Source organism: Stegodyphus dumicola, chromosome 2 (genome assembly GCF_044657685.1).
Source record: "Stegodyphus dumicola isolate Sdum_Otavi_A_Nest chromosome 2, ASM4465768v1".
NCBI classification, from domain to species: Eukaryota; Metazoa; Arthropoda; class Arachnida; order Araneae; family Eresidae; genus Stegodyphus; species Stegodyphus dumicola.
Genome location: NC_140769.1, coordinates 107,631,626 through 107,654,211, shown reverse-complemented (window position 1 = coordinate 107,654,211; position 22,586 = coordinate 107,631,626). Strand labels below are relative to the sequence as shown.

Below are 22,586 nucleotides of genomic sequence, written 5' to 3'. Positions count from 1 at the left end.
AGCTAGGTCAATTGCAGTATCAATAAGGTGTTACATGTGTTCTGTGAGGTGAAGTATCACCACTAGAATATCTAACCATCAGCCAAACATATGCAAAATTAAAATACTTAATTTTACCTCATAATTTGTGAGTGATTAAATTATAATATACAGACACAAATTTACCAGGTAACTTGTACCTGGTTTAAAACGTAAAGCTTCTTTTCACAGTGCTTATGAATTCAACAAGTTAAATCTAATTGGACTAGAGACTGTAAGCTTCCTAGATAGACCGTGACATAAACGGACTCTCACCAAAACAGGGTCTAACCTCAATATACAGTTTTCAGAGCAGGATAATACAAATGAAGTGTTTTAATCGACAAGGCAGCAGGCCAAACTCTCGTATTAGCAAATCTTTAAATTTTACAGTAAAACTGCTTGCCACTCAAAATTTAGATGAATTCTGGAATGAGTGAACCTCGTGGAAAAAAAAAAAAAAATGCAGAAAAGAAAGACTTAAATTAAATAACATTTCGTTAATAAAACTGAAACATAAATGACACTGCCTTATTTCAATCAGATCTTCACAGTCAAGATATGTTTATAAACAAAATTACTGTATCAACACTCAATTTCAGTAAGGAAGAATTTGCAGTTTTTAAGAATTTGAGGGCGGAAACTGATTGGTTGGTCAATAGATTATGTGAGAATAAACAAGGGATATATATATATGTAAGGAAAAGAATGTCTTTAAAGTACCATTTTTTAAAGGCAGTGTATTCTATTTACATTACACATTGGGAAAAAACGAAAATCCCAAGCAGCTAATTCGTTTGCCAGGAAGTGAACTCGGAGTAAATTACCAGTGTTCAGCGAAAACCTACCCTGGTGGTCTACTAGTGTATGCTTCTGTCAAGAAATTTGTTTGTAGAGTAAAATAAAGCCATGTCCTTCAGTTACGTAGAAAGTAGAACAAAATGAAAAAACCATAAGAGCTGTGTCTACGTAGGGAAACATATGTGGTCTCTTGCCGAATGTGGTAAGTTAAAAGAAAAAATCTGATGTGTACACCACATGACTTCCTTGTACGGAATGTTAAATTACATGCATTTTCCCTTGCATTTCATTTAAATTTATTTCTTCGAATTTCATTAGAGATATATTTCTCATTCAATTAATTCAGCTCTCACTTCGCGGCAAGGCAGAAACAGATAAAACTCAATATCTTCATTAAAAATTGAAAGATATAGAAAAACATAAAACACCAAATACAATTAAAAAAATTTTTTTTACAATTAAAATTATAGTTTCTACACAAAAACAAGCAATTCAGCCAGCAGGCAAGAAAGCAGATTTTTCGGTGCACAAAACGAAAAGTTTCATTTTGTTCCCACTTGGCAAAAAGACACTGGAGGTCCAGAAATACTTAATTCTATTCTGCTCAAATGTAAACAGATATGGCTGTGGTAAGAAATATTACGCTCAGCCGCACTTAAACAACTTTTAAATTGTTGATAACTCTACAACTATTACATGCGGATTAACTAAAGACATAAAAACCTTAACTGGAAGATAAGAAAAATATAATTAATTCATTTTTAAAGAAAAAAATGTGCAATTTACCAACATATAAGAATAACGAAACTGAGCTCACTGAGCCGAGTAATAGAGTAGGTATATATATATATAATTATATGATTTTGGTGCGGGCGATTGCAACCGAAAAGGGAGGTGCACAACTACATGGTATTGCAGTCCTATATACAAAATTCTATATACAACATTCTGAGGCTACTCGTCTTTAAGTTATGAGAGGTACATACATACATACTTACGCACAGCCGGCACGAAAAATAAATCTCTTTTGAATCCATTTTTAATCAGTTTTATAATTCGTTTTGGGAAAAAGAGTCCTTTATTCTTTCCTTATGTACAGATGTCAGGCAAAAACATCGTTAAATTGCATTCGATAGCGGTCAAAACTGATATTTTCGTTGAAATATGAAACCCGGAATTTTTCGTGATTACGTACTTCCTCTACTTCGTACAAGGAAGGAAGTAAAAATATAGCGACATGCTGAAGCTTAGAACCATATTTTAGTTTAAACTTCAGTAAATTTCATAAAAATCATTATTACTCTTCTCAAATATTCATACTCAGCTGCTCCCATTTTTAGACATTGTTTTGAACATCGGTATTCTGTATTCTGAATATATTAAATTGGAAAGAAAACTACTTGTCTTAAAAAGAAAAGTTAATGGAACATTATAACTTCAGTTGAAACAAACTGTCTTCTCATAATGTAAAGTTATCAGAAAACCAATAATTCTTACATCATTTCCTTGTGTCGCCGCCCTTGCCTCAGGAAATACTTCGTAGATCTCTTTTTTAATATCTGAAATGAGAACTGCGTAGTGTGAAATATTTTTACTTCACGTATATTATTTTCTGCGTGTGTTTACATCATTAAATTCTGATAATTCGGAATTATTGATGGCTCACATCCATTATCATTCCCATATCTCAATAACACGAAAATTTGACAATAACTAAAAATTCGGTAATTCTACGTTCATTGGCTTAGCTCCCATAACATTTGAGGAGGTGAAGTTGATTTCAACATGTCGTATGGTCTTGATATGCCACGCCCAAGCACTGCTGTGGCTCAAGGTTGGATGATGCCGTTCTTCTTAACAAAGAATGATCAAGAAATAATCATAAGCTGCAACAATGGGCATGTACGTAAAAGTGTTAGACAAGAGGCGTTTGCTTTATTAAAGAAGCTAACGTGAAGATGGGATTTCTGACAATGTAGAGGGAAATTTTCTGTCAACAAGGAACTTGACTATATGTAGTACTTCAAAAGGAAATATATCAACGCAAACTTTTGGGGGCGGGGCAAACAGTATGTTATTGACAACTGAATATTTTAAAGGAAAAAAAATGCGAATTGAAGATTGCATTGTATTTAACTTTCGAGCTTTCAGGTTTCTTTTTACACCTTGGCAGTTTGTTTTCATAAAAGTAGGGAGAGGTATAATCCTAGACAAAAATTATCCTGAGCAACGATTCCTAGCATTAACGCCACCGGGTGTTTTTAAAGTCGATATTTGAATCACATAAGGTATATGAATGCAATATAAAGCGTGAATGGAAAATATTGTATCTTCATTCGTACGCTCCATCCGATTGAAAGACAAAATAAAAGAATCAGCGGAAAGTGGTGCAGTTTTCGGATACTTAAACATTTAACTAAGGTATAAAAGTTTCTCGGGCTTCACATGATCGGAACTGCGTACGGCTTACACCCAACACCGGTATGCTAACAATACTAATCATTACTATATAACCGAAATGATAAAAAAGAATTGTGAGAATGTTGTAGTAATCAGTAGGATGATTAATACATATTTGTCTCCTGCTTTGAGTCGTGATAGGCTTTAAGTCAAGCGACATTGTGTTTTCACCATAGCATCAACACAGCATAAAGCAGATACAGGCATAGGAACAACACTGCATAGAATCAATATCGCCATAGTATAAAGACAAGATTTACAACTAGCGAAAGCGCATATTTCAAGAAGTTAGGTTATTTGAAAATGGGCAAAACTCAGGAAAGCCGTATGGAAATGCCTTTACCAAGAACGTTTCAAGCGAAACTATATTTACCAAGAACGTTTCAAGCGAAACTCTCATGTTCACGTTACATTCTCAAAAACACACCAGGCAGTCAGCCCATTCGTCTGAGTTCGAAACTGAATAAAACTACCAGTATTCTGCGGTATGGTTAAGCCGTATGCAACCTACTCCAAACACGTCTATAGCGTAAGTAACTGTCTGTCTACGAGAAGAACATCTCCCGCCACAGTGTCTGGAGAGGAGCGCTCACTATAGCAACAGGGCTAGTATATTTCAAATAGGGCGAACCGACGGTTGCCAATTTATTTTTAAATGCGCCAAGATGGCAAACTGAAAAGTAAGGGATGTCTTGAAGATTTACTTTTCAAGGTTCAAGGTTCGTTTCTACGGCAACAGACAGCTGCAGACTAACTGGCGAGAGCTTTTCTTATGATAGACTGTATTTTCCACAGCAACAGAAGTACAGCGGCACATTTCCCTTCTATTTCCCAGTGCTGTTACCCATATTTAACTAATTCTAATTGAGAAGTCAACTGAATCTGTAAATCTTTGAATGCTGCTATCATTAACTTGTTTCCTTTATGTTTGGCGTCAGTTCAACAGAACTCATATCACTGTCATAGTTCTAATATCTTCCAATGCATTCGCATGCATCTAAACTCCGTATAGCTGACACCCTGGAGGGAAGTCAATCCTAGTGACGTCCAGTATTCAGTGGTCTTAACCACTCGGCCACTTGGTGAGGCCGCATGAGCAAGAGGATAAGAATTTGATTTCATTATCATTTTTAATTTAGCAGAACATCAAGATCTTCATAAAGTAAAAAAAATGCACATTTTTTTTTTCAAATGTGAAACACAGTTTTTTCAATATGTAATTTCCGTACACATAATTTCTTAAAACACATAAGTTCCAATATGTAGCTCTGCATGGACATGTGCATTTCCAATATGTAATTTATATGTGTCATACGCATTTCCTGTATGTAGTTCTGCAAGGTCACACATAAAACACATAATTTCCAATATGTAGTTCTGCATATTGGAAATTAACTCTTCGTAATTGGCTCGATTATGGCAAAGTACGTGAGAACTGTCTGCCTGAGACGAAAAATACCATTTATGGAAGGCTGTTTAAAGGAAACTACCTTGTATTTACACTGGTAATGTCTCTGTTAAGCCTTTTCCCAACTCACTCTAGACAATTTTGTTCCCAACTCAGCGCTAACCAGGTTTGTTCCTTGATCGTGAGCAGTGCTGTGTGCTATACTTGTAAATTATACTATACATTTTAAAAATAGTCTTAGAATGTAAAATGTGATGTTAAAACGGAAAGAACCCCCAAATCATAATTTACGATGGCAGATCTTTTGAACTGAATCGACTTTACCCTATTTATTGACGAAAAGGAGGAGATACTTTTTGGTGGGGTGATTTTTAGGAATAAAATAATTAATTGCTTTTCTCAAAGATTTAGTTGATAATATAACTGTCTAAGATTTAGTTGGTAATAAACTATATAAAGACTAAATTATGAATGAGCTGTTTCAATTCTAAGCGATGCTCATTACATAAGGCAAAATACGAGAGGAAATCGTGCAACTAGTTCACGTAAGTTGAATGAACGTGGGTTAAAACGCCTGCTCATTAATCACGAATGATCTGGTGCAAAAAAAAAAGCATTTAAACTGAGGTTTGGGGATTATATGACAGAGCGTGTTTCTGCCTCTCGAGGCCACGTTCTGAGATTTACCAGCTCTGATAAGTTTGTAATTATTCGGCTTTCCGTCATTAGCTGCCTTCATTTAAACTGTTACGCCGGTTAGAGTTTCGAGTCAACTTCAGTTTAAATTTACTTGTGTAGTCTTTGACTACTAGTCTACGTTTTAATTTAAATTCTGACTGTTATTTAAGTTTCAGCAGCATATGACCTATAAGACACAGACATTTTTTTATAAACAAGCGTTGATTTCATAAACACCTGTCTAAAAAAGTGCCTGTTTTGCTATAATGTAGGACATATGCTGTTACTTATAAGTTTGCTACTTTCATCGCCAGCAGTGGTGGTGGTTTTGTTACGCAGGAGACGTGCTTTTATGTTCAAGCTCTGATTTAATGAAAAGGTTATTTAAATATTCTCAAATCTCTGTCGATAACTTCAGACACAGCTATGATTCGTTTAACGTCTGTTAGGATTTTGATGCTAGTTTACGTTCTCAGAGAAAGTCAAAGTATGTTAAATAAAAAGAATCATACTCCCGACATTTTCAAATTTAATTCTTCTTAGTAAAGTTAATGCATATGCCTAAGAACTGAAACAAAAATCGAAACAAATGATGTTTGAATGCACAAAAGGAGAAAGGAGCAATCAAATTAATCATACGATTATTCGAAATTTTAGCATCAGACGGCCATTAGTATTCTTAATAGTAAAGCAAAGGGGCGAGCTCGAAAGAAGGGTATTGCCGTGTTTTCTAACCCGCCGATCGAACACTCCCAGAAGTGACTATAACCATCTTACAGGATCATACCTCTGACCGCGATCAGCCGGTCCAATCTCTTCCTACATGATAAACGGAGTTGGTCTTTCAGGCACTTCATTTACACTCCTCAACCTGTCTCGGGGAAAGAAGGGTATTAGACTGTGTAATAACGACCTAAGAGCCTCAGGGGTACAACATTAGTCCACGTCTAGGAAAGAAAGGGTAGTCCAATTAGTAAGTGAAAAGATGCGCTTTCTGTGTATATCGGAAGCGTCTCATTTGTGGGCAGGATCTCAACTAGTAGCATCACCACATTACCCAATGTTTTCACAGAGGAGAGAACCGTGTATTTGAACAGCGAGCAGTAACGTTGTACATGTGGATAAGCAATCTTTGGTGATATGTCGACCATAAATTGCGCTGCGTGTAACGTGGGCTTTTGTCAACTAAAGGTCTAAAATAAACATCAGCTGGTATTTAAATGTTTTAATGAGGCAGTTAATGTTTGCGTCCTGTGATAAACAAGATCTGATACTTTAAAGCACTTAATTGCGAACTGGAATTAATTAAGTACTATTAGATATAAACTTTTATTTTCAGATCGCATTTTGTGTGTGTTATTAATACCATTCAGTTCAAGCTTGAATTTTTGCCAATAGGGGGCCTGAAATGAACATCGATTTCTATTTAAATATTTCAGTGCGACTTGCATCGTTTGAAAATCATAATTGATACTTAGTATTTTTAATATTTAACTATAAAATAGCAGGTTTGTAGTTAAGTACTATTAGGTATCAACTTTCATTTTAATTTTTTTAAACATTTTAAAATTTTCCATCTCACCCGAGATTTGAACAAATAAGAAAAGAACAAAAATTACAAATTTCTGGTATGTATATATGTTGATGGCAGCAGAAGTTTGAGTTAATAAAACGCTCGCGTTTGAAAAAAAAATGAGTTACAGTTGGGGGAAAATTAAAACATTTTTAACTAAATAAATACAAAAGTGATTAAAGAAATATCACGCAATTTTTATTTAGAACGCAATTTTATGTTTACCTCGGGTGTTAAAAATCTGTCGACGCGACTGTACTGCAACATAACACAAAAATTGTAATATGATGAATACTTTTCCCTGTTTGTTATTTATTAGAATTTCAGAGGATGGAAAAATTAAGTTTATATACTGCGCGCGTGTGTGTGTGTAATTCTTAATATATAAATTCTTAGCAAATTTTGTCCTTCTTCATCTCTTTGGGATATAAATTGATCCTGGGATAGTGTATTCAATATGTAATAAATTACATATTAACAAAACACATTTTTCGTGTTAAAAACAACTAGAACTAAGCGATCTTTTCCATTTAAGACCACTAAGAGCGGAGAAAGAGTCACGTGACTAAACTTAAATCCCCTTCTTTCGGCTTCAGATTCTCGTCCTGTGGTTATGCTTTAACCATAGGACTATGTTAACTAAGATTACTTTAGTTCTGCTTTCAGCAGTTCTTCTGCTAAGAAGAAAAAGAACTAAAACCTGGAAAAAAATTCATACCGTAGACCAGAGATGGCGAACCTATGGCACGCGTGGCCACAGTCGACACGCAGAGCCTTGTCAGCCGGCAGGCGACTAAAATATTACTTCCTTAATCTATAATCACAATAAAATGATACTATGTAGTTTAAATAAGTGTTTCAGTCTGTTCTAGAACGTTTCACTTACTTATCGCATAATGCCCCTGGCATAGGACCTAAGACGAATGCGCTTAAGTTGAAGAAGCTAATGTTTGCTAAACGAATTCAAATTTATTGCAGACTGTCGGTGAGTTTTAATACTTTCATTGCTAAATAGATTTCAGTTTTCAGATCTAAGCATTTTGAGGTGATTTATGAAGGATTCTAATTTAATATTTTAAACGGAATGGCACGTGGCCTCAAAAAAGTTCGCCATCACTGCCCTAGACTTAAAATTAAAATGTCTGTAGAGAGTTCTTAAATGTCCTTAATTAAAATGTCTGTAAATGTCTGTAGAGAGAGGAATGTAAAATGTCCTGCTATTAAAATGTCTGTAGAGAGTGGATAAGGAATTTCCTCCCTCCTTACCGCGTACCTCCTTGGTATAACTGAAAAACTGGTCAAGCTAGCAATTGGAAACAAAGTTCGAAGCCCTTTGAGGGCATTGCAGATTTTTCATGTTTCCTGCTTCTGAAAGCTTAACTGACTCGGTGGACGACAATTCATCACCACCAGGATTTGGCGATTCGGTTCTTTCCTTCCCAGTCCTTTCCTCCCCAGCCCAGTAGGAAAGTAAGGTATAACTGGAAAGTACGTTTGGTTACCAAACGGGAAGGTCCGGAGTTTGAATCCCGGCGAGGGCATTGCACATTTTTTCATATTTCCTGCTTCGAAAAGCCTAATGACTTGACACGTGTTCTAAAAATGGGCCGCAGACTTTATTTCCAGATTTTGATCTTAAGCTTATGTAGCCGATATTCGATAAGCAGGGAAAAAGGGAGCAGAAAAGTTATTCCGCAGAATCTTGAAAATATCGGCTAAGATTTTCAAGATAGGAAGACGGCCAGCAACTTGAGCATACTCCTTGAATTCAACATAAATATTCATATAAATACGAAGAAAATAATTTTTAAAAAAAATTCATATTATCTAAATATTTAATTATTCATAATTAAGTTTGATTAAATTGCGTGAAGAATTTTGAGATTTTTTAAACTACTTTTAGGGAAGATTATAAAGTAAATAATTATAATTTTAATTTACGTTAAAATTTTGAATTGTGGCTAAGAATGTTTACGCGAATGAAGTAATTTCGAAAAATTATTATAGAATAGGATTAAAAATAGGGTTTTTGAGCATTGCTATAGTAAATATTAAATGTTTTGATATAGAATCTTAATTCCTCATTTTTAATTTGGGTATTTCCTCTTTGCAGTCTAAAAATAGAAATAATTTTTCTGGACTGTGCCATTTCTAGATTAATCTTTGTCACATGGCTGCCGTAACGGTAATGACGTGTCAGGACTTGAACTCCAAATTTTGAGAACTGAAACCTTTCTAACATAAACCAAAACCTTCCCTTGATGAGCTTGCACATTGTATAACTGCGCACTTTTGCACCCTCTGTGCCACTTGGATGCTATTTCATTCTGCTTCCTTTCTCTCGCAACATTATCAAAATGTAAATATTCTGGAAATAGGCATGATTGAATTATGGCCACAAATGTCAATTGAAATAAAAATGACTATTTAATCTTACTTGGCTGCCAAGTTTGTCAGTCGTTACTGATCCAATATTTTAACATGCTACGCAATCAGAATTCTTCCTCTTCAATATGCATCTAGGTTCTATGCTATGCATACTGTATATAAATGCTAATGCATGCTGTATATAAAATGCTCCTTAATCGGCTTAGGCTGACAGTATTGGATATTTTATTATTTGATATAGATGGGTGTATATTTAATATTGTTGATACATGAAATTTATACAAGACTTTCGTCAGTGAGGATTATCTTCAATCTTAACCCTTTCATTGCTATTGTTGTATTTGTATATCTCGAAGATATATTCTAAAAATATAATATCGGTATTTTAGATAATTGATAATCCTTTCCTTTTATAATGTAACAGTTAAAATAAGCTGTAAAATTTATCAATTCATCTTAACGTAATTGTTGCAATTAATTTTCTCATTATGTTGTAAACCTTGCAAAACTTAATCACCTGTTTATTTTGCTTTAGAATTGCCCAACAAAAGCCGAAGCGAGGCGGAGTGCTGCAAAGATAGCTCTAATGAATTCAGTCTTTAATGAACACCCTTCTCGAAGGATATCAGACGATTTCATCGAGAAAGCTGTTGAAGAAGCCAAATCGTCTTTCAAGGTAAATTTAATTGGCTTTACACAGTATTATGCATCTGGTTTTTGTGTGACACTGTGTATTTTTCGCTCCTCCTAATTAACTCTTCATTAATTTTTATTTCAGAAAAAACCCAAAATGGCTCAGTTTTTACCAAAATTTTTCAAGTTTTACGATTTTGAAATTCGTTTTTCGTGAAATTTACTTTTTTTATAAAAGGCTCCAAAAAAGGTGCTGCTTTGGCTATTGGACGCCGTATGTGTATTTAAAGCGCCGACCCTTAATAAACATTGGGGAGGCAGTTTGAATATTCTTTTTTATTACGTTAAAATTTTGCAGTATCAATTATTTTGTTATAAAGTGCTAAATTCGGCGATTCATAAACATTTTGACGATTTTAAGGTAAATTTGACCGCAAAAATTTGATAACACTAATTTGCGAATTTCATGACGACTTTTTAACAAATATGATAATGTTATTATAATATCATTAAAATGACAAAAACGTATTAAGTTTCTTGGAAAAACCATCATAAAAATGAAATATTTTTTTATTCCCTCTGTCATGTTTTCAACTGTTTTTAGGTGTCATTTTGACTATCTCGTTTCTGATCTTTAAACAAAATATTAAATATATATTATTGAGAACATTTTACAAATTATTTTCAAACAAAAAGCGTAAAAGCTACTGTAATGATATTAAAATTGTTTTAGCCTCATTTTTATTCCCATGTAATTATTCCAAAAAAGTAAGTTATCTTTGTTTTTAAATTCATTTTGTGCTTGTTTGTAATTTTTTTTTTCCAATACAAAAGTGGCATATCATTTCGTATCGTAACTTCAAGGATGACGCAGTATTAGGACTATATTTACTACTCCTTCGACTATATGCTAATTTAAATACGGGAGAAGAATTTATGATGAGGAGAAGGAAAAAAGTTTTCAGAAACTGTCTGTAGGGGAATATTTCATGTTATGCAAAAGGGATTGCATTTCATATCATACATATGCATTTAACATGTAAGAAAAAACAAGAAAGACTACCTTTGAAGTAAAAGATAATTTTCTTTTCCTCAAAGTACATAGCAGAGGGGAAAAAATTAATTTGTTATAAAAGTTTTCACAACCCAACAAATCTACTTAAGCTATCTGTTGATGAAGTAATTACTCCTTGATGTGTGGCCAAAATTAACATGTCAACTTAGGCGTTCTTAGGCAATTGCTGCGACATGCGGTAGTCCCATAACCAAAGATTCCATAGACTGATGTCGAGAGAGATACTCAAGAAACTGGAAATAACAACTAATTAACCTCCTGCCATGAAGTACTGCTGTAAAAGTGTCTCTGTCAGCCCTGCAACACGAGGAAGTACTTCACGTAGCATAGAAATTGTCCTAATTTTACATCTTTGTTGCTAGAGTTACGGAATGATAAAACTGGTCAGTATACGTATTATGATCTCACTGTTATGTAACAGGACAAGTTCTGTTGGTTAGATTTCTTCAAAAGTAAAAATTGTGAACGTTTTGCGTATGTGAAAGTTCCCACTTAACAGTGGTGTGTGGGAAAGATACTAGATTTCGTTGAATCTTTTAAGATAAGTCTAAACATCAAATTCTACAGTTTTGACTTTTTATAATTATTTAAAGTAGAACTCATCTCAAATCAAATCTGAGAATGATTTTTTTTTCCAAATTTATGTTTTTGTTAATAACATAACAGTAAACATTTTGTTGTTTTTCCTAAATCCCCTAGTTCTTACAACTTTTGGCAACTGATTGATGGAAAAAATTTAATAACGTTTTCCAGGACATTTTATGACATTGATTGCAATTTAGCCTAACCAATTCCCTTGTAACTCCATGTTGCCCTGCTAAGACCAGCAAAATTATCCAATGATCTTGCCACAAGGGAAGTGGCAACTTCCATTATATGTTTTTCAAGAGGTTTACATCTTTTTCTAGATTTAACTGTCAACGATCCCTTTCTCTCAGACTGCAAAATGATCTTCCTTAGTAACAACATTTGAAACACTGTATTTTTGCAAATTCTTGCAGCGTTCAAATATACAAAGTGCTGCTTCTGCATTACTACTGCTTCGATAAAAGACTTCAAAATATCTACAAAGAAACGTTGCTTTAAGAAGAATGAAACTTAAATGTGTGACCGATGTGCAATGCGCCCGTAGAGCTCATCATATTATCTGTGGAAGTTAATGAATAACTATGTATCATAACTACCCCAAAGGTATATCATGACTACTCAAGAACTCAAACTGTTGTTTGGGAAGTTAAGGCTATAGGGCTAATTCTATTATGACGATTTACAGACGCAGTTGCAGTAGTTCGTTGATTTAATATGGCCTTTGGCCTGATGTAATTGAAAAAAAAAAAAATGAGTACAACATGTGGGTTATAAATAGCATACTTCGGCTTAGTTATAGAGGTTTCGCTTGTTTTTATCTGTTCTCATGTATTTTCTATCACCATTTGTAATGTATCAGTTGGCTCCGCGTCCCCTATGCATGTGAAACGTGTTGTGAATTAAACTGCGATTTTTATTTATGACAATATTTTTCATTACTTTTGCAGCTCCCTACGAACCCAGATGACACGGATCGATCTCATAGCGGAATCGACGCCTTCAGGTTCATGTTGGAATCGAACAAAGGCCGCACCATGCTGGAGTTCCAAGAGCTCATGACAGTCTTTCAGCTCCTGCACTGGAATGGCAGTCTAAAAGCTATGCGAGAACGCCAGTGTTCGCGCCAAGAAGTAGTGGCTCATTATTCTCATCGCGCTTTAGATGATGACATGAGGTCTCAAATGGCCCTCGACTGGATCGCTAGGGAGCAGGAATCTCCCGGGGTCATCTCCAGAGAACTGGCCAGTGCAGAAAGAGAATTAGAGGCTGCTCGATTGGCTGGTCGAGAATTAAGGTTTCCCAAAGAGAAGAGAGACATTCTAATGCTTGCTTGCAGTCAGGTGAACACTGTCAATGGACTCAGCTAAGTGGATTAGGCACAAAACAGAATATTTATAAATATTATATATATTATATAAATATATTATATATAATTAGGATAAAAATAAGAAGAAATTTCTTTAGTCCCAGTCGTGATACACAGCCTGTATATATAAAAGACTTCTGAATTTTTTTTTTTTTTTTTTTTTTTGTTTGTTTTGTTTTCTTCCGCGTATCTTCATGTCCCGGACGTGGTTATACAGGCCAACCCAACCATGACATTTTGTGATAAGTGCCTTGCAGTTCAGATTGCCCGATTTCCAACTAAATGCAGCTAGTTATAACTACCGGTCTTTGTTTTCTGCCACTGTGATTAAAAAAAATTAAAAAATAAGCAACTTTATATCTTATTTCAGTGTCAAAGGTGTTCTCGACATATGTAGCAAAGTAATATTTCAGGCAAGGGGCTTTTCAGCTTTTTTTTTAGCTAAGATCCATCTGTAACGAACATAATTCACCCACAAGTATCTTGAACTTCTGCCTCCGCTTCAACAGAATTAAGCACGCCCCTAAAAATCAAATTTTATCCAAAAAGCTTATTTCAAGTGCTGCTTTTTCCTCAACTTCCTTGTGATATCAGCATCTGATGTAAATAAAATAACATTTGCTTTTATTATGCATTTTGATTTTATAGTCTGTCACGTTTCATACCTTGTTATTATTATTATTATTATTACTTCAAGAATGTCCATTATTTTTTGAGAATGAAACCAGGCCTGGATGTTTCGTCGGACAATCGGATGCATTTTTGGGTGCACTGATAAACTGAACCAATTGGCCGAAAAATGTTCTACCCTGTAGTGATACAGAACTTTTGATATACAGGGTTTTTCAACGCGCAAGATTTGATTTCTTCCGAATTATTGACCAGTGCTGAATTAATTATTTAATTCGGTGGTCTTTTGTGAGATTAGAAAAATATTATTTAAGCTTATGTTTAATATAATTTATTTCGCTTTATTCGCGGAATGTTTGCTTTTTTACAAATCTTCATATACTACAGCTTTCAACATGAGTAAAGATTAGAAAGTGCTAAGAATTCTGAATCTGAGTTCAGTGCCGTCTTAAAGGCTAGTACTATTTGTTTTAATTTTTAATCGCATACAAAAGAATTTTTACCACTTTCTAATTTTTATGTTGTTTTATGAGATTAAACGGCCGACCCTTAAGCATCATTAGAACATTCATGTTTTAATCCAACAACTGTTGTTCGTTTAATTATTTCATTGTTATGTATCTATTTTATTTTCCCCTTACTTCTCTTATCTTTATGCTATTAATTTCACAACTTGTTAAACTGTTTGTTCAAAATTAAGATATTAAAACTAAAAACTGTTCACATGATGCCTATATTTTGTTATCTTTTCTGCAAAATAATAGCCCAGTTTTTTTTTTCGTTGCTTTCATTTATTCAAGAATTATTTTTCTTATGTCTACATGTGTTATCTACGCATTACTGTGATTTCTTTTCCATTCTTATGTTTTAAATGTGTAGTGTGTAGTACAGATTTCACCCAATGAGATTCATATACAGTACAAAATTCGAAATCCGGACTTTCAGTATCTGGAATAGTTTAGTATCCCAATCTCCTGACCATCACCTAAAAAATAAGTAAATAAGAAAACTCTCTACGCTTATAAAATCGAGAAATGGAGAACGTAATGCTCAGCAAAGAGAAGCAAGTTGGATCTTTCTTCCGACTGAGACTCCTGCGTCTAACTTCCAAAACGCTGCTAGCTAGGGAGGGAATCGCACAGAACAATCCACTGATTGGCGTTGTGTTGTCTTTGGGCCGGATTACTGTTTCGAAGCTTCAGTGGTTGTGGGGAGGAGGGGCAGGGCCTTCGCATGCATTTAGTATTTGCCTTTCCGTGCAATTTTAAATTCCTAATCGTAAATATGGGTCCTAAATCCTGCAGACAGATACCTTCCTAAGCTCTAAAAATTTTGCCATGCCTAGTTTTTGCTGCTCGGTGCTCATCTAAATTTAAAAAAAAAATTGCCTCCCCCCCCCAGTGCAGACGCACTGGCTCTGGTTTTGTTGGGGGTTAGCATTCTTCTGTCTCGCATAAACAATAAGCGAAGCAACTATGTTGACACGTCTGCGTGTCATTTTATTAGATTCCAGAAGTGAAGACCATTTTAAATCCGGAATTTTCCATATCCGGAACCGCCGAAGTCCCGACAGTTCCTGATCTCGGACATTGTACTGAAGCCATTATTGTTGGTATGTCATTTGCAATACAGAAATAGTATTATAGCTAAGCAATTCATTTTTAAGTAAGTTTATGAATAGAAACCAGTGTTTGCTATGTTGTTTAAGTTCTTTTATTAGTGATATGTAAAATTATGTTTTTCAAAAGTTTTCAAATTTTTGTGAAAAATAATTAGTATTTTTAACGAAGGAAGTTATTTATTTCAAATTTTTATAGCGACTTTTTTGTTTTTCATTCGGGTGAATTTGTGCAAAATTCTGCATATTTAAAATAATGTGTCATTGTAAAAACAATTTTACAATGTTGTGATCTTTAATCAGTTTTTAAACAATGCGGAAAACTGAAAGAGGGGATACGAAGCGAGGATGCTGTCTACTTTTTAATTACGTACTGCGCATATATCAAACATGGACCTTATAAGAAATAGACTAACCCAAACGGGTTTTCCCTTTCGTCTGAGGCGTTGCCGGCTGTCACCTTGATCACATCCGGAGGAGTAGGGACGACTTGCAGAAATTTAACAAGCTTGGTTAACAAGCAATGTTGCTTATTATTTTATAATAAATTGTCAAGAAAAAGCTGGTTGTAGCGCCTCATTTCACAAATTAAAATTTCTCCATATTTTAATTTTTGAAACTGAGATTTATTTTTAAGTGTTTAAGATATTTATGAAGCGTAATTAGCGTTACAAAGAATTATATAGAACTATTGCATGCTTTCAGGGCTGGATTTTTTTTTAGCTTTTCCTATGCTGTAAGGAAATTTGTAACTAATTCTTTTAGAAAATAATATTTTTAATCCGAACTAATAGAAAATTTCAAACAAGCAATTTTTGTGCTTTTTATTGGTAAAAAATACTAAAATATTTAAAAAATAATTTTTGAAAGTTTTGTTTAAAATTCTAAATTGTGCTGCTTTTTTTAAAATTATAGATGAGTTCTATAAAGGAATTTTATTTCAATTATATTTCAAAATACATCATAGTGATAAACACATTTGACTCCTTAATTTTTATACATTTAATACTAATATTAAAATTCTGTTTAACCGTATTATCTATTTCATATTTTGTAAAACTTTAACGGATTTTTTTATTAACAATTTCAACGATTTTAAAGCGAGCAATGGTAGCACTGTACGGAAAATAATATTTTTATCTCCAGTGCGGGATTTCTAAAGATATGCTCTTTTCAAATGTTACAGGCTATGTTTCAAATGTAGTTTACGGGCGAAGAACATCATATTCAATAAATATAGGTAACACACAAAACGTTAAAAAAAAGGTTACTTTTGGGCATAATATATAATCTGAGCGCTTCTGGATTTTATTTTATCTCTTTATTTTCCCTTCATTGCACTTAGAAAATTTTATGCTCCGAATTTTATAAATTACTAAAATAAATAATTCACTTTAATGTTAATAATTTAATGATGATATAATCAAATAAATAATCGTTTTGTAATGTTATTATAGTTTTGAAATTCACTGCCTGAAAATGTTCATTAAATTAAAAAAAAAATTATCAGATCTTGTTTAATTTTACCTTATTTATTTCAAAGCATCACGTACTATCAATCTTATTTAATTTTACTTTATTTTTACGCAAAATTAAGTTCATAAATTTTGTCCTTAGAGTTTTTACCGTTTTATCAGAGTAAAGATGTTTGTACAAGAATTACGCATGAAAAAAAAAAATGCGCGAAATGCAGTAAAACGTGCTTTAATGAGATGTATTAAATCCTATTTGAAAAAACTGTGACTTTCATAATCTCATTACTATACAATATATCACATTTAATAATTAAAAACAGTTATGTGATACAAACGCCATAGGTTTCAGTGTTAAAGTAAACCAAATCGTCCCTACTCTTTCTTGCGGACATGTCGATGACGCGCGCCCCGCCCACTAGGTTAGTCTATCTCTTATAAGGTCCATGATATCAAACTGTTTACATCACATACTACAATAAAGTACACTATTTAAATAATAATTCTGTAAAAGAATTGAACGTATAGACTCGAAATTTTATGTTTTCATATTTTGATAAATAATTTATAACAAATGCAAGAGCTTAAAATTGGCAAAATAAAAAGAAAACGAAATGCATACAAAATGGTATGCAATATGCATAATAATATTTTCTGATATAATTTTTGAATCTTTAAGAATGAATATAGATAATAAACGTCATGTCAGTGAAAAAAAAAATTGATTAAAACTTTTGGTGTGTGTGTGTGATTATGGCAAAGCCTCGAGGGCTATCTGCCTAAGGGAAGGGATGCCTTCGTGGAGGACTTTCTAAGGGGAACTGGCTCGTATACACGTTACACATGGGCAAAAACACGAAAACACCCATGCAGCCAGCCCGTTCGCGAGATTCGAACCTCGCACTCAACTACCAGTGTTCAGCGACTTTACCGCTCGGCCGCTGGTGGGCCTTTAAAACTTTTGGAGTTATTACGGATGCGGTTATCATTAGTAGCTTATTTTTCATTTGCTCTTTCTTCTCCTTAAACGTCTTCTTTATTTAAAAAAAAAATTTCCATTATCTCAGTTAACATGAATTTCTTGCTTCTTGTTTGATTTGAAACCATAACTTTCATTAAGTCTTCCTACTGCAGATTGGCACTTTTTTTCTTGTTATATATTCCAGAGAGTTCGAACGTAAGCAAATTTAGGTCCACGTGAGATAGAACCAATAAGGTCTTGAGATTCCAATAATAGGATCTGCTTAAAAGTTATATGAGCAATCTGGCAGTTGGCCAGTTTTTAACCAACTTTATTTCCGTTGCCTAACTTGACTGTTTTGGGAGTGACTGTCTGAGTATGTTCTTAAATAATGTAAGATTTGTTTCTAAGCTATTTTGCTATGTAGCAAAAAAATTGTTTATTTGGCTAAAATTCTAAATAATAACGGAATAACGGAACGCCGCAGAATATTACTCTCAGGAGTTTGTCTAATGAGTTGTCTGAAACTAGCAACATGGCCTTCAACGAAAGCTATTTCAACGAAAATATCCATTTGACCACTCTCGAATTCCTTTAAACGATTTTTTTTTTTTTTTTTTTTTTTTGTTACATCTGTACGTACGGATAGAATAAGGCAATTTTTTTAAATGGATGATAAAATGGATGTAAAATGGACTCGGAAGAGATTTTTTTTTCTTGACGTATGTGTCTTGCGTAGCTAAAAAACGAATAGCTGTAGAACGTTGAAATCTTGTATATGGTACGGATATAAAATCTAGGTGTGTACCTCATGTTCTCGTTGAAATCGGCAACACCGAGCATATATATTCCCATCCTGTTACCCGGCTTAGTGAGTTCAGTATTTTTATTCTTATATATTGATAAATTGTGCATTTTTTGCTTTAAAAGTTGTTGAATTATGTTGTTCTTATGTTCCGGTTAAGGTTTTCATGTCTTTATTTAATCTGCATGCAATAGTTAGAACATTATCACCAATTTAAAAGTTTTGGTGCCGTTAGGCCTAAAGAGACCGCTATTTGTTTACATTTGAAATTCTTAGTAAAATAGTGAATCAAGTTAGTTAGTGCACCTACTTCAGTGTCTTTTAGCCCAGTGGGGACAAAAGTTCTTTCAATTTTGTGCAGCGTAAATTTGGTCCTTCTGACCACTGGCCGAACTGCTTGTTTTGACGTAGAAACTGATTTTAATTGTAAGAAAAAAAAAAAAAATGATAATTTTCTTTGGTGTTTTAGTTTTTTGTATTTTACAATTTTTAATGAAGATGTTATGAGTTTTTATGTCGTATGTATAGGATTTCGCGAATTGAGAACTGGAATGATTGAATGAGAAATATATCTCTAATGAAATTCGAGGAAATAAGCTTACATGAAGTGCAGTTAAAAGTGTACATAATTTAATTGGCCTCACAAGGAAATTATTAGTCCACATCAAATATTCTTAATTTGAAAATGCCATAACGTGAATATTTTCATTATTTAAAGATTTTTTTTTCAAATGGAAGTCTACATCTGCAACAAACAGTTGGAAAATAAAAGCTTGAAAAGAACTTTTATAGACACTGTGTACATTCAGAATGGTGTAGTTTGAATTTATGGTAAAATGCATTAAAGTTGCTAGTAATGTCTAGAATATGCAATGAGCCAATGGCAGTGAATAACTGGGAATGTAATAGAGCCAAAGATGTTACAACATTCGTAAAAAAGGACATCCGCAGTGATTGAGGGCCAATTGTTTTGATTCTTTTCTTTAAACTGTTGCGAGTTGCACCTGCGTTGAATTCAATGAGAGGAATACAAAACAGTGTTTACGCCTATCTGTATTCATTGTGTAATTCGTACACCAAACAAAGAATTGGCTATGCTGAGAGAAAGAAATGCCTTCTTATTTATTTTTTAATAACATCCCGGTTAAAAAATTTACAATCGGACTGAAGTGGAAGGACGAAAACGCGGATCATTACCCAAATGCTGGACCATTTAAAAAGAGGGAGCGTGCGCCTCTGAGGCAATAACATTATGTATAATTTGAATAATTTTTATAGCCTATGAAATTACGTGCGAAGCTTTAAGATATGGCCTGCAATTGCTCCGTTTTTATCTGTCTTTCGAGAATCATCCTCTTTTGCTTTTCCCTTCCGACCTTGTCTAACCACTTGTTAGATTGAGAATAACACGTATTAGTTGCTCAGTTTTTATGAATTTAAACACTTTTTTTTTAAGGAGAGAGAGAACATATTTTACCTTTCATACGCCGTAGATTATCTTCCATCTTCCTTTAAATACTTCTAGCTAATAAATTTGAAGGATATTTGAACATTAGTTTCCATTTTTAAAATATTTCTGTAAATATTAATTTCTTTGTCAAAAGGTCCAGCACTGGGTTCAAAAGAATCCCTTTGTATATATTAGCTTAAAAGTGTATAACATATATTTTTGGCTATAAACGAGAGGTAAGATTTCACGGCAAAAATTCAGCCAGTATTGAAAACCCATACATAAGCCGAATTAAAATCGCTTTATAAATCCATCTATGTATGTATGTATGTATGTATCTCTCTCTCTCTCTCTCTATATATATATATATATATCCAAAAATGGGAATTTCAATCGTGTAACTTATCTATTTCGATAATGTAACTTAGCTAGACCTATTAGGCGAACTAAAGGTAAATTACAAATTCATTTTCAGCTTTTACTTAAAAAATAGCGGTAAGAGCATTCTGAAGAGGGAACTTTTCGTGTCGATACTTTCTCTTTTTTCTCTAATTATTTCACCAACGTTTTAAAAAGTATGAACATCCCGTACAATTGGCCATTTTTGGTTAATGTAGATTTCCTCTTTTAAGAACTCTTAGGCCCACCCTACACCTTTTTGCTTAAATATGAAAATCATAATTTTTGCTCTTTTTTGAAATTAAGCTAAAGATATCGTAAAATGTAAGTTACTTTCTTTAAATTACTTAATTTCTATTGCTACAAAAATAAGGTTTGCATTTTAACACTCTAATAAATAATAATTAACCAAATAGCATTAAGATTAACTAAGATAGCCTTCCAGTAAATAAATTTTCCCTACTCATAGCAATTTTATGAATTTAAAGCTCCGAAAAAGTATTGGGAATTGCAGATGTTATGATAAATGTATATCAAACTAAGAAGTCTTTTAAGAAGAAAATAATGAGATTTGATTAGCCGTAATTCTAAGTTTTTAATAGGGAGATGGTCACTTAATGCATTACAAGTAATTCGCGTTTCCTTCAGAATAATAAGAATTCCTTATTATCTGTTTCCGTATAAATGCTAAGAATTCATGTTTCTGTAAAATACAAATATGATATCGATTTTCTGAAAACAATGTGCCTAAATGTCATTTAACAATCTTAGTTTTCCATGAACTTTGAGAACTTAAATTTTTAAATTAATAAAAAAATTCAAACAACTGTTATTTTATTGAGTAGCTGCGGGCAATGTTAGTCGGCAAGCATCCTCGCTTTATTTCATCCTCGTTCCCGAAGTTCCTTTGTCGGGAGTTTTCGCTTATGATGTCCAAAAATGTGTGTGTGTCTGTACATAGGTCTTTCATATTATTTCATGTAGGGTGCTGCGAAAATGGGTTCGCGCCACACTGTGATAAAATGCTGATTCTTTTTGTTTACCGTGTACAGAAACGCAAAGAATAAAAGTTGCTTTTTCTTACATTTGTTTTGTCTGAGTCTTTTCTTATTGGTAACAAATTAATCTTCTACTCCTCCGTTCAAAATGTTCGGGGCGAAATCACATTACGTGCGTTAAATTTGAAATAATTGAATTGAATTTTTAGAGAACATTCGTGTACTCTCTACAAGATAAAACCACACCTATAGGAAAGGACGGAGAACTAGAATTTCACCATTGGTTGTACAGGCACAGTATACCCTACTTAAATGGGATCGGGGTTAAGCCGGTTAAGGCGAAGAAGGACAAAAACAAAAAATATTTAATTGATGTAAATTTACTTTTTTTAGCTAAAGCATTTATTAAATGTGTCAATTTATTATAAAAGGCTTATATACCATTAAAGGAATGTTTAAAATATTCAGTAATTTTCTTTCTGCTGAAGGTTGGGAATTCGTCGACTCGCTGCTTAATTTAGCCATTTTTTTTAAAGCATCACAGCAGGGAAGGAATCCGATGCGTGTTGTTCCACATAGCATGAAAACATTTTCAATGCTTTTGGTCCATCTGTATGTGATATGACGGAGGTCGCATTGTCATCGATGTCGGAGTCATCGTCATCGTAAAATGTATCGCCGACAGCTCCAATGTTGTCGTCATCTAAAAATGTTTCTTGCCGAAGATCACTGTCAGCGGTCAGCCACCACTCCACTTTTCCAACATTAACATCTTAGCATCTATACTAAGACATTTGAATGACGGCACAAAGTTGTTAGTAGAAAAGTCGGTCTCCTCAACTGCGGTGACTGCCTCTTCTTCTTTTCCAATCACTTACAGTACTCGCACCATCACCAAAAGAGGAAACAATAGATAGATCCATTTTTTCAATGCATCTAACCGCCTTTCGAGACAACAACGACTTTTCTTTTACTACAACTTGCCATTTTAATCAAATTTTCCAAATCCGAATGGTTGTACTGCTTTCTAGTCAACACCTTCCCCCATTCATACTCCAGGACCCTTTTAGTTTTTAATTAAAAGGAATGTACGATACCGTTAATGTACAGTTTTTTTTAGTTTATTTATTTTAAATTCATATTTAAAATACACAATTACGGAATTTTAAATTTTTTTGCTCATTTTTTGATTTTTGTACTTAAATTACGGCCGGTTAAAGCGGAGATTCGGTTAACTGGAAACTGATTAAGAGGGAATTTACTGT

At 33.6% G+C, this 22,586-nt stretch overlaps 1 protein-coding gene across 1 annotated transcript in view; it reads left to right on the top strand.

Moving 5' to 3' along the window:
- lft (Limb expression 1 family member lowfat) overlaps positions 1-21,408 on the top strand; it is a 696,498-nt gene extending 675,090 nt beyond the window's left edge. The window contains exons 3-4 of the mRNA XM_085811015.1: positions 9,862-10,002; positions 12,570-21,408. Coding sequence (XP_085667141.1) covers positions 9,862-10,002; positions 12,570-12,989 — 561 coding nt within the window. The 3' untranslated portion in view covers positions 12,990-21,408. The remainder of the gene's footprint in view (positions 1-9,861; positions 10,003-12,569) is intronic.
- Positions 21,409-22,586: the final 1,178 nt, after the last annotated feature.